Below are 13,092 nucleotides of genomic sequence, written 5' to 3'. Positions count from 1 at the left end.
GCATAACCTTAGACGAAGAAGAGAGGCCAGTACGGCGCATCTGTACTCTATGTACCAATTATATAACCAATCTCTATGTACATCCTTCCTCGGCTGTAAAGTGGAAAGGATGGTGATGGCTTTACAGAGCATTTAGTAAAGTGGCACAAATTTGTTTTTATTTTAAGTCACCTGCTGATGGCATGATCATGCCTAGACCTAAAATTCAGAGAATTTAAAGCCATCTTTGCAACTGTAATGATAGAGATATTCTGTTTGCTCAACTATGTCAGACTGTTGGAGGCTCATGCAATGTCCCTCTCACCTTTTCTTCACTGAAGGGACTCTTCACAGAACCCGGGGTTTTATCTCGTTCTTTGCCAGCACTATGTCAAACCCAGTGTTACAATAATGACCTAATTCCCAAAAAAGAGAAGGCAGGCAAGGTAATTGTGCATCTTCCTGTGAAGCTGGACAGATGACCTATGTCCTAACCTGCTTGGACAATGTTTTTGGTGACTCACCCCATGTTGTGAGGTTGTGTGGAAAAAAAATTTGGTTCTCACTTTTTATATGAATGCAATTTGAATTCACTACCATATTTTAAGATATAGAACATTTGACCAGAAAGTGAATTTCCCACCTTTTAGGAGGATTTTTGTTTTCCTTTTTGAAGGACTGGTGGGGGAGGGTGGTTCTTTGCTTGCTTTTGAAACAGGGTGTTGCCTCCTAGTACCAACTGACTAGATGCTCTGCCCTCCTGCCTTGCCCTTATCCCCCCCCCCCAAAGGACTGGAACTTAATGACGGGGAAAGTCTGCCTGGGGTGTTGAGCCTCTATGTAGGGACTGTACTCTTTGTCCAGGTCCTGAGCCCTTCAGTGAGTCCGTGAACTACTCTTTACAAAATTACCTACTTTGCCCCTGACACCACCCCCTGAGTATTTAAATAGGAGTCTCAATATACTTGAAAGTAAAGGCTCCTTTGTAGAAAATGAAGCATATTTTCTTCATTTTTTTTCCTTTTCTTCTGATGGAGTGTGTTCTGACCCGTTAGATCACATGCAGTGTTCTAAATACAAGTTTGCCTTTTCATCTCCCCATATCCTTTACCAAAACTGAGTTTTGGTCTTTGCAAAAATACCAGGAGATTTTTATATAGTATCCTGACAGCTGCTGTTCAAAAGTTTCTGGAAGCAAGGATAGCTCTAAGTTGGTAGTGATGAATGGAGTCTAACTGCACATGGCCACCTCTTCACAGATGCCTGTCAGTGACCTTGCCTACACCTCACTGAGTGGGATGCTGGCACTCTCTCCCTGTCTCCTGGTGTCTTGGTGTAACCCTACCCATTCTTTGAGCCATAGAAAGGTTCATATGAATTGCCAAAGCAATGTCAAAAAAGAAAGGTCTGAACAACCAACACTCACTTGGTTTTCTGTTTGTTGTAATGCTGCTGTAATTTCCCAAGCCTGGTTTAGATAAACACATTTTGTCCAAGTTCGGGGGCCGCTGTTTTCCCTTCCTTCATGAAATTATCAATAGGGAGGCCTTTGATCTTACGGATCCATGCAGCTTTGCTGGCTTTTCCTGGGTCTACCTCTTTAGTGGATACACTGGCTTCATATTCTTTCATCTTGGCTTCGGCAAATTCTTTTTCCTCCTTCACAGTCATCAGCATGAACCCAGTGTTCATTCTCAGAGGATCAAGGGTTGTGTAGAAACGAGGCCGTTCTTTCTTGGGAGACAGGGTGGCTGTGCCGCCTCGAGGAGCGAGCATTCGGTTTGGTTTAATGACCTGCATGCTGGTCAGGGGGCCTGCACGGCGCATTGTCCCATCAATTGAACTGGTCAAGTGCTCGTCACCCCTTAAGCTGTCAGAGACCTTGGGACGGATGAGACTGGGCTGGGGTACAGTGGCCTGGACTCTGGGACTGTGCAAGGACTTTTTCAAGTTGGGCTGAAGTTTCTGGATTTCAAGGGGAATGTTGGTTTGTCTCACACCTGTAGGAAGATTGCTGAATCGCAGCTGATCAACTGCGTGTTGAACTGATTTTCCTTTGAGTGTTAGGACTTTCCTCGGATATGGAATGGAAGGCCCCCAAGCATCAATGACTTGAGGTCTGGGCCTATGGGGATAGGCAAACTCTTCAGAATTGTGGGCTTGTTGCAAGGCACTGATAGTCAGAAGGAATCGGTCAGGTGTCATAGGGAATTTCCAGGGCTTTTGCAACGGATGACTGACTTCGCCTACAGGAGTTTCCATATCATCTGCTCATTCAAAGACAAAACAGAAGCACGTCAGTATTCTGTGGAGAGGAGGGGCCATAAATACATGAAATTTGAAGCCAGTCTGAGGCACACTGAGGTCTTGTTGCTGAAAAGGGCAGGCCATCAAACATTCTGGATGAAAGCAGTATTTGGCAGTATACTAGCCAATCGATAACTTAAGTTCCTACCTGTTACCTATTCTAGAAAGTGGGATTCCTCCCTTATTCCCGAATTTGGGGACTCCCCTCACCCCAACCACAAAGACCTAAGGGTTTCAAATGTATGACTAAGAAAAAGGGGTTTTTTTCCCCAAACCTACTTAACTTTATTTTCTGCTTCTAATATGTATATATGTTTCAGCATCTTGCCAAGTTCAGGCGTTTACTCAAAATCTACATCCAGGACAGCTCCAAAGAAGCAACCCACAGATATTCCAGTCTATTCTCACAGATGCCTCCATTAGGCCTGCACCTTCCTACCTGCACGGGGTCTGTAGACCCTGGACAGCAAGGAGGCAGCCGACTCTCCTGAGACTGAAAACCAACAAACATCCCCACTTTCTTAGGATCCCCAAAGACACATCACCACAAAGTCAGCAGGAAGCCACAGGAAGGATCCTGCCTCTCCATCTCCTTTTTCTAGTTTCTCAGTTTTTAAATTAAACCAAAATGGAGGAATGTTAGTATGTCAGCATTCCTTCTAAGCTCCACCCAACAGTTTCCTAGCAACAGCAGCTAGGCCTGGCTTACTATAAAAAGGAGTTTGGCCTCTCTTTGCTCTTTGACCCTTTTCTCCCTCTCTGACCCCCCCCTCTCTCTCTCTCTCTCTCTCTCTCTCTCCTTCCCCTTCCCCTTCCCCTCTTCTTCATGTGTTTCCTGCTGGCCTATTCTCTCTCTCTGTTTCTCTCTGTGTGTCTCTTTCTCCCTTTCTCCCCTCTCTTTCTCTGCCTCTACTCCCTTCTCAACCCCCGCTTTCCATGCCCCCAAATAAACCCTATTCTATACCAGACCCATCATATGGCTGGTACCTCAGTGGAATGAGGGATACCTCAACATGGACCTGCTGAGGCATCCCCTCCCACACACCACACCTACAACACACATCACTGACTTTACAAAACATAACCCACATGATTTGCTCTTTAGATGTCATAAATAGCTTAAACAGTATATGTACCCCCACCCACATAGCCACATACACATGCCTTATAACTGTCATTTTCAGGTGCACATCTTCTCTCTCAGAAGTCTAAGGATAATACATTCTGTATAAATTTTTTTTCCCTGTATAGTAACTTTGGGTCTGTCTCTTGAGGATATAAGTAATAACTTAATTAAATGTCCATAATAGTTCTTCCCATCTCTCCCCTTCAACACACACACACGCCCCAAAATCAAACTGATTTTGCTGCTTCACCGGAAGATAGGTTCTTGGTTTGTTTCAGGTGAACCCAGGACTTTGAGAACTCCTGTCTACTAGACACAGAGTCCTTCAGGCTGTGCCCCTGAATGGTAGACTTGGAATGATCATCCCCGAGGCTGGTCTCTTCCCTCTCCTCCTCTTTGTCCTTGCTCTTCTTTACTTTGTTCTTGTCTGAGCTGTACTGCCACTTGACATTTTCAAACTGGAACACGAGAATGTTGCTGTCCGTTTGGGCCACCATCCTGGAACCAAAATGAGAGAGTGCCCACAGAAGGAGCATGGAGGTCACCAGAGCATACATGGCAGTCACCAGAACATGCATGGCAGTTGGGTCTTGTCTAATCCCTAGGCTGAGGGAGCTGTGGCCAGGCAGTGGCCCCAGGAATGGGCTGGTTCAGGGTGCTGCCAGGAGGAAGTGGAGCATCAGGCAGGGGTGGGTAGTTTTGTAACTCTTTTCTTTGTGAATTAATCATGAAAGGGACACACATGTTCTGATTCCTCTACCACTCAGGTTGGAATACCTCTCCAGTGAATTTCCAGTTCTGGAGTACCTAATCCAAGTACCTAGGATGCCCAAGACAAAAGCTTAGACGACACTCCTCACACAGATGTCAGGAAATTCACTCTTTTCTTCTTTTTGAGCTCAATATCTAGACTCAAGTGTTTCTATTTTTACCCTTGAAATTAAAACAACAACAACAAAACCTCTCAATGGGGAAGTCTCCTTTCCTCTGCTAAGCTTCCACCTGACTTCCCAGCATCCTCCGGGGTCTCTGGATATAGTGGAGACAGTTTATAAAGCAAGTTGACCTTCTGTTGCCTCTGACTCTTTGCTCTCACGTCACAGGTTTAGAACTCAGGCTTCTCACTCCCAGGACACCTCTCATCCCCCACACATTTCTTTCTCTTTGATTTTTTTTTTGTTTGTTTGTTTTGTGTTTTTTTATTTTCTTTCCAAGACAGGGTTTCTCTGTATAGCCCTGGCTGTCCTGGAACTCATTCTGTCGACTGGGCTGGCCTCAAACTCAGAAATCCACCTGCCTCTGCCTCCCAAGTGCTGGGACTAAAGGCGTGCGCCACAACTGCCCGTCTCACTTTGATGGTTTTTTTTTTTCATTTGTACAAAGCAAACTGCTTTCCTCTGTGTGTCTAGGTTTCCTAGAACTATAAGAATTGAAATACTCTCCTGTCCTCGCCCCCCACCATGGTGTGTGTGTGTGTGTGTGTGTATTTCCTCCCTAAGTGCTATATTTTTAAGACTTTCACCTATAATGTAAACTCTGGAAAAGTGCCTCGTTTGGGCTGGAAATGCTGATCCAGAGTTTGGGGGATCAGGTCCGATTAAGGAGTCTCCCTCAGGTTTCTTTCTACTCTGGTGACTTAAAGGAAACCCTCCAAGCTGGCCACTATGCCCCCACTTAAGCGTAAACACAGCTCTGACTGGACCCTGATCACTAAGTCTGCGGCAAAGGCCAGTTAGTCCCCCAGGAGACTACTTCCCTCAGCCAAGCTGGAAGAAAGCACAGCCTGCTGTGCTCTGCCAATGAATCCAGAGCCCAGAGGAGAAAGGAAAAGACCGAATAGAATGACTTATGCCTCTGCACTCCACACCTGCCTACCACCCACCTGTTGCCCTGATAAAAGAAGGATAGCACGGGGTCACCTCTGGCGTCGACTTTTATCACCTTCAGACAGTTCCCATTGAGGAAATTATAAATCCGGATCTTGCCGTCTCCACAGGCACTGATGACCCGGAGGTAGAGGAGAGACACCTGCAGCACCTCCCTGGAAGGGAAGAGAACGACCGACAACACCTGCCTGGTGGAAACAGATTCAAGCATTCGGGTGGGGTTGGGAGATAGGAGCCATCCCTGACCTTGAGGTAGAGGTTCCAGCTTTTATAATTCTAGATTTAAATCATGTACCATCCATCAGACATACCACTTCAATTCTGTAAGTTATTCACGGTTTAATCGCAGGTCGCAGGGGACAAAGGTGCTGCTTCGGGCTTTTAAGAGGTAGTTGAGGAGGGACGCCTAATACATCACAGGGCCATTTATTTTTTCTATGCATTTTGATTCTTAGCTACTTATTTATGCTGAGCATTGAGTTTTTTCTTTTCATTCCTTGTAGAACTGTTTCTTGTCTAACAGTCTTGGTATGTAAGAAAGAACAGCATAAGGCTAAGGATCATCGTCGTCATCATCATCATCTAGTTTTCAAGACAGGGTTTCTCTATATAGCCCCGGCTGTCCTGGAACTCACTCTGTAGAGTAGGCTGGCCTCAAACTCACAAAGATCCACCCGCCTCTACCTCCTGAGTGCTGGGATTAAAGGTGTGCACCTCCACTGCATAGCTCAAGGATTACTTTTATATGAACAGACACCTTAAATTTATAGATTCTCTTTTTGGTCTTTAATGAATGACTTCTGTTCCTTCTGACAGTGAACATCCTTAAAGAAAAGTATACCTTGACCCGAGACTTGTGCCTTTTTGTGATGGCCAGTGGGCAAGGAGGGAGCCAGGGAAAACCTCAGTTAGATGCTCCAAAAGGATCTTTCTCCAATTACAGGGATCAAGTTGGTTTATTCAATTCTGATCGTTACAATGCCTTTTTTAATTGGTGTCCTTGAAAAGTTGAATTTAATTGCATCAACTTATTAGACGTCACATGCAAAGCAAACCTATTAGTCATTGCTAGCATTCTGTCTAAGCTCCGCCCCACAGTTACCTGGCAATAGCCAGATATGCCTGGCCCACTATAAAAGGGGTTGTTTGCCCCCTCCTCACTTTCCTGCTTTCTTGCTTTCTCTTGTTTTTGCTTTCCCTTCTCCATTCCCCATTCCCTTCCCCCCTCTCTCTCCATGTGCTCATGGCTGGCCTCTCCTCCTCCTCCTCCCTCTCCTCCTCCTCTTCTCCTTTCTCCTCCTTTCTCCTCCTTTCTCCTCCTTTCTCCTCCTTTCTCCTCCTTTCTCCTCCTTTCTCCTTCTTCTTCTTCTTCCTTCTTCTTCGTCCTCTCTTTCTCTCTCTCTCTCTCTCTCTCTCTCTCTCTGCCCCTACTACCCCTTGACTCCCCTCCCCATGCCCTAAATGAACTCTATTCTAAACTATACAAAATTCCACCTTTCTGTAACAGCAACAAAAACAAAACAAAACAAAAAAGCCTGTCAGAATTTACTTTTTCTTTAGAATCCTGGAAAACTACAGAAGGCTTGTGGTATCCCAAGAAGCATTGAGACAGGAAAAATGGCCTTAGAGCCGATAAGAATGCCGTGTTTTGTGATGTGTTAACTGACCCTAGTCCATTCTTCATTACAGATATAGCCATGAGAGAAGTAGCTACAGTCTTGGTGTGAGTAAGAACTGAACTGGCTGCGATCATGACGAGTTAAGGTGCTGTCTAGTGGCTTCTTAAAGGCTTATCTTTGTTACCTAAGAACTCTTTCAGTGCTGGATCTTCTACCTGAGGAGCGTTTGCTGGTGATGGTCACAGGTAGATAATTGGGCTCTTGCTACCTGAGGTCCCAGAAACGCAGTAGGGCAAATGATACACTAGCTAAAAAGTCAGGAAAATGCTGGGGAGTGAGAGATCCAGGAGTGTGTTCCTGGGAATCTGATGTCCACACGTGTCCAGAGCTCCTGCTTAAGGAAAGGTCCAAGATAAAAATGGAAATACAGCACACTCAGGAGGATGAAGCAGGAGACTGCCAGCTTTGGCTTTTATAACCAGACCCACCTGTGGAAACAAACCAGCGAAAGCACTAACATGCACATTACTCCAACTTTTTACCTTACTACTAGAAGAAAACAAACAAACAAAACAAAACAAAACCAAAATCGAGCAGAAGACAAGAAATAATAAGAACTATAGCATAAGTTAATTGGGTTAATTTAAAAAGAAATCCAGCAAACCAGTGGAACAAAAAGTTAATCCTTTGAAACGATCAACAAAGCTTGATAGACATCCAACAAGTCTTTACTAAAATTGGCCAAGAAAATACAAGGGGAACTGTCCTGGGTGTGGCTCAGGCTGCTTGCCTAGGCTGGGAGGCCCAGGGTTCAAGTCCTAGCACTGAAAAAGAAGTAGAACAAGAGAGAAGGTTCAAGAGAGAAGGAAGGAACTAGGGAACATCTCTGCTGATGGATGGAAATTCTATAGGTAGGTAATGTACAACATTTTAAATATACTATAAACTGCTATAGACTAGTGAAGTGAATTTTATATCATGGAAGCTATGTCTCAATTATAAAAAAGTTAATTATGGTGTGCACTGTGGGAAAGACATTGAAGATTATTTTTAAAGAAAAAAAAATCCAGAGTAAAAGATCACCATCTGTCAACCCAACTTTTCATGCTCAGACTTCTCCTCTCATAACCTTCTCCCACACTATAATCAAAAATCACAATTTTAGTTGAAAACATGGAATTAAAGGAGTTTCCTTTCTCTAGTTCCTCTTTCAGATAGCAACTGTCTACCATATTCAAAAGATGAATTATCAATTCAATCACTAGAATCCTTCAAAAAAGCACTCTATAAAGAAATGCTTGCTGCCAATCAAATAGCTTTGAGCAGCTTATGCCTAGCCCTCACCATTACAGAAGGGTGGAGGAGCATGCACGCAAGGCCTTAGCTATATCCTCCAGGTAGTTCTGGTCTTTCTGTGTCCTTGCCAGGTATCAAGAACCAATCTGAGGCTGGAGAGATGGCTCAATGATCCATCAGCACTGGCTGCTCCTTCAGAGGATGGGGCATGGTTCCCAGCACAAATCTGATAAGGTTTACAAACACCTGGAACTCCACCCTCTTCTGACCCCCACAGGAACCAAGCATGCACATGCTGTCCATGCTTACATGCAGGCAAAACAGTCGCACATAAAATAGAGTAAATAGAATGTAAAAGTCTGTAAATAGCAAAGATGAACCGTACGTGGGTGGTGACATCCGTGGAGAGTGGCAGTATCTGACGTTGTCTGCTAGCAGACAGAAGGCCCGTGGATTAGTGAGATAACAAACTGTGAGGTTGGCTGAAGCGTTATTCCGGTAGCCAAGTCTTACCCGGTGAAAGAATTAACAACATACAGTTAATACTTTTCAGGGGACATCGTAAAGATGACTCCCTTGTTGAGGTCACGGCTTGATTGTCCGGGTGCTACACTGAAAGGCTTCCCCACAGGTTCCCAGGGACTTGGTAAATCCACTGAGCACAGACAGTTCTTAGTATCCACCTGCTAATAATGTAGTTATCATGTGCCACAAAGAGCATTCAGATGTACACACACATCTTATATCGTATACCACATGCCTCCCACAAGGCTGGGGTGTACAGAGTGTCCAGAAATCTAGAACCTGACTTATTAAATGACGATCCTCAGATAGCTTCCCCTAAGGAATCCACTAACTCTTTTAATTAAGTAATAGAGCATCTTGGCACTCTAATGCACTGGGGGGGGGGGGTTAGAAGCATTATCTGTGTAGTCTGTAAAACCATAGGCACAGCAGAATCATTAATTGGCCCCAATAGCCCTTCCAAGTGAGCCCAGCTGTGACTTCAGAATACTTAATAGGCACCAAGCAGCCATCAGCACTAAATCTGGACTGGCGTCGAAAAATGAAACCCATTTGCAGGCCTGGAACAGAACCTAGTCCATAAACTTTGAAGTATAAACTTTTCAAATGTCTTTTGTTATTTTTAGGCCTTGACATGTGGATCATTTTAAGGTTTTGCAAGCACATTTCTCTGGCATAAAGACCAAGTTCAAGAATACTAAGTTTAGAGTTGGCATTATTTGGGACAATCTGCCGGTGCACCAGATAGCTAACAGATGTGAGTTTATTGTGTGTCACATGTTTTCTTTAACCTCAGCACTCAGTAGGCTGAAGCAAGATCACAAGTTCCAAGCCAGCCTGGGCTACACAGGGAGACCTACTCTCTCACTCCACCCAACTAGAGCAGCAGCACACAGAGGGTCTGATCCACTGAAGACTGCACATGTACCACCCCACTCCCCAGCACCTACTTAGGATGCTTGAAGGCCATCAGGCACCGTTCGTACTTTCCCACCATGCTCCAGGCCATGACCAGGCCGTCAGCACCTCCAGAGACGAGATGCCATTCGTTAAAGAACAGGCACTTTACAGCTCCCTCGTGCCCAGTGAGAGTCTGCAAGAAAAGATGCCAGTACTTTCAGACCCTCTCAAGTTAGACCATGACTCCTCCACTGACCAGAGTTGGAGGTGTCTTTAGAGGAACCCCAAAGCTATATCCCACTTCTCCCGTGACTGCCCCTCATGTAGCATGTCCCTCAGCTAACTTAACTTCTCCTCTAAGAAGGCCAGAGAAGCCAATGCCTCCCTCTTGGCAGTGACTCTTCCACACTTAGGAGGAATATGACTAAAGTTAAGTTCTTGTTCTGGTGGGTCAGTTACTGGGCCAGGCACCATCTCCCTGGAGCACAGAGAAGCCTGAAGTCCTTCTTGTCGGCTGTCATCCTCAGCTCTTTGCCACAACTCAGAGGACATATAGGGGCATTCTAGTGCCTGTAGCTGAGGCTCAACTACAAACAAGACCATTGTGGAAAGATCCCACATTTCACTGTGGTCATGTGGTCCTACTGCAAGCAAGATTTTACTAGTACCTACTAAAGCCAGGAGTCCAAATCTGGCAAGAACGTGTTTGTGGACACATTCTGTGGTTTGGACGTACCACACAGAATCCATGCGTTAGATATTAAATCTTCTAATCCATAAGCCAATGTTCAAACTCTGAGAGGTGATAGCATTGTGATGCTGTGCTCTCTGTAATGTATTGATCTAGCCAGGGATTTGTGTCTTGTCCTGGGAGAGACTTTTTTTATAAGAGCAGTGGCCATGTCATAGCCCATCCTAAAGGCCTTTACTGGATGCCAGCAACTGCACTTTTGAACTATATACCAATAAGTTTCTCTTCTTTATAAACTATAGTCTTGGGTATTTTGTTAAGAATAACAAAATGCTGAATAGACTAAGACAATTTCTAATGCATTTCCAGCACTTTCTTTTCTTTTGCTTTACTAAAATAATTGGTCCTTAGAAAAAGAACCAATAATTTATTTTTTAAAAAATGTGTTATTTTTCCGGACCACCAGCTAGGGCCATGGCAGGATATTCTAGGAGAGTTGTCTGCCAGTACTGGAAGGGTACCTCTGCCTCTCTTAGAAGGCCCTGGGACTCATGTGCCGTGACTGTGCAGGGTCAGAATGCAGCCTCCATCCACCCAGTGTTTCACGATGTGGAGCATGATGTGGTGGCATGGGGGTGGGGGGTTGTTCCTGACCGACTCTGACTGTCTTTGGGGACCCTTTCTTGGCCGGTTATGGGTTGCCCTGTTTGCTGGTTATGTAACTCAATTGCTTGAGGATGGTCCTGGGAGCTACATGGTGGAGCAGACCTTCATGTCCTTGGAACCATTCCCCAGTGTTCCCCCTCCCCCGCCTCCAGTACCAGCTCACTCATGACTCACCTTTTGCAGCTGAGCTGTGACAACGTGCCACACCTTGACTATGCCTCGCTCACAGCTGCTCACAATGTAGGTCTCACTGATCTTGGCGGCCAAGATGGGATCTTTGTGTTTAAAGGTCTTCAGGCACTTCCCTGTCTCTATGTCCCATTCTGACAAGGAGAGGTGACAGGGAAGGCGAGGGAGAGAAGGTTACAGTGAAGATCTGCTTCTTGTCATAAAACGACGCTTAGGAACTCTTCCCCCAGAAACCTTCACCTGGTGGGCACCCCTCCAGGCTCACCAGCAGTGGCATGGAGCCCCCTGACAACTGGCCCTTGAGAAAACCAGCAATGCAGAGGACTCTGACCCTGGAACTCTGCCTTGGAACTGCAGTGCTAGACAACTCGTGCCCAAGAAGCCTGGATTGTCTTTGCTGCTGAGCAGACTTCACGAGAACCAAGGCAAGGCTAGTGGGATGAGCTTTCCCGGTGTTCTCTTCCTGATCCACACCTGTGGTCCACAAACAGCGAGCTGTCCTCCTCTCTAGGCATTCCTGACTCTGACAGACGTTGGGGATTTCATGGCATCATTTTCACAGACAAGGGTGGGTTTGATACTGCTCCTCTGCAGACTGGGTTAGAGCAACTGCACTGTCTAGTTCCCTGGGGACTGGGTGGGGAAGGGAGGGGATGGATATGTGAGCAAAAAGTCCTACTTCCCCAAGCCCCTAGAAACACCTTTGTCCTGAGGTGACAGCCTAGGAGGAGGATGGCCAGAACTGAGACTTGCAAAACATTAACGTTAAGCAAGGAACTACGGTGTCTGCCATGGAATTGTCTCGGGGCAAACATTGTTTCTACTTTCACTGCACAGATGAGGAAATTGAGGCCAGGAGTTCAGGGAACTTCCTCAAGTTAGAAAAGGACTGAGGGGGAGAGCTGGGAACTGAAACCAAGGTATGTGGGCCTCTGTTCCGCTGGGATTTGTGTGAGCTGAACTCCACTCTGCAAGCGTGCTTTCTTCCCTTGTTTGTTCACATGGACATCTTGTCCCATTTATAACATCACCAGGGATAAAAAAGAAAAGAGAAAAAAGAAAAAAGAAAAAAGAAAAAAAGAAAAAAGAAAAAAGAAAAAAAGAAGTTAGCCAGGCAGTGGTGGTGCACGCCTTTAATCCCAGGACCCAGGAGGCAGAGGAGGCAGGGAGATTGCCGAGTTCGAGGCCAGCCTGGTCTACAGAGTAATTTCTCTAGGACAGCCAGAGCTACACAGAGAAACCCTGTCTCAGAGAGACAGAGACAGAGATAGAGAGAGACAGAGATAGAGACAGAGAGAGAGAGAGACAGAGAGAGAGAGAGAGACAGAGAGAGAATGAAAAGAAAGAAAAAAGAAAGAAAGAAAGAAAGAAAGAAAGAAAGAAAGAAAGAAAGAAATTTTGGTAGCCCAGGAAGGTGGCAGAGCTCTTGAAAGACCAGAGAGGCTAGGGGCCACAGCCCAGGACAGAGTGATGGAAATGGTATTTTGCTAATTGTGGGTTTCGAGCCTTAGTTTGCCTTTTAAAATGCTGGACTCAAATCTGTGTCTTGATCACTTCAGTTATTTTGGTGCCCTTCAAATTTTATGCCAGAGGTAAGGGTCTGACTGCCCTATCCCCAGTCCCAGCCCCACTGTGAGGTTCTGAGGAAGCACGCAGCCTTCCTTACCAGCCCTGTGACACCATGGGTCATAACGCTGGGACTTGAGCTCCAACCCTGTACTTAGTCAGAATTCCCCAACTGGGGACCTTGGAGACCAAGACTCTTGGATGGCTTCCAGGCTGTGGCTGCTCTTTTGTCTCAAACCCTCATCTAGACAGTTTTCCCCATGGCTTTTGCAAAAACCAATGGCTGCAATGTTCACTAGGGTGGGTGAGAATATATATGGCAGCCGGGAGCGTGACTCCTCC

The 13,092-nt window shown here is 45.6% G+C and overlaps 1 protein-coding gene across 2 annotated transcripts in view; it reads right to left on the bottom strand.

Annotated features, from left to right (window-relative positions):
* Positions 1-1,384: 1,384 nt before the first annotated feature.
* Positions 1,385-13,092, bottom strand: part of Cdrt1 (CMT1A duplicated region transcript 1) — a 30,443-nt gene continuing 18,735 nt past the window's right edge. The window contains exons 9-13 of one of the 2 annotated variants that reach the window (XM_021178080.2): positions 11,170-11,318; positions 9,689-9,831; positions 5,295-5,486; positions 3,663-3,910; positions 1,385-2,246 (exon numbers count right to left, since the gene is read on the bottom strand). In XM_021178080.2, coding sequence (XP_021033739.1) covers positions 1,453-2,246; positions 3,663-3,910; positions 5,295-5,486; positions 9,689-9,831; positions 11,170-11,318 — 1,526 coding nt within the window. In that variant the 3' untranslated portion in view covers positions 1,385-1,452. The remainder of the gene's footprint in view (positions 2,247-3,662; positions 3,911-5,294; positions 5,487-9,688; positions 9,832-11,169; positions 11,319-13,092) is intronic. The other variant, XM_021178081.2, reaches the window with a different exon arrangement.

Source organism: Mus caroli, chromosome 11, assembly GCF_900094665.2.
Source record: "Mus caroli chromosome 11, CAROLI_EIJ_v1.1, whole genome shotgun sequence".
NCBI classification, from domain to species: domain Eukaryota; kingdom Metazoa; phylum Chordata; class Mammalia; order Rodentia; family Muridae; genus Mus; species Mus caroli.
The sequence above is the reverse complement of the archived record's forward strand: the minus strand, read 5'-3'. Positions and strand labels throughout refer to the sequence as shown.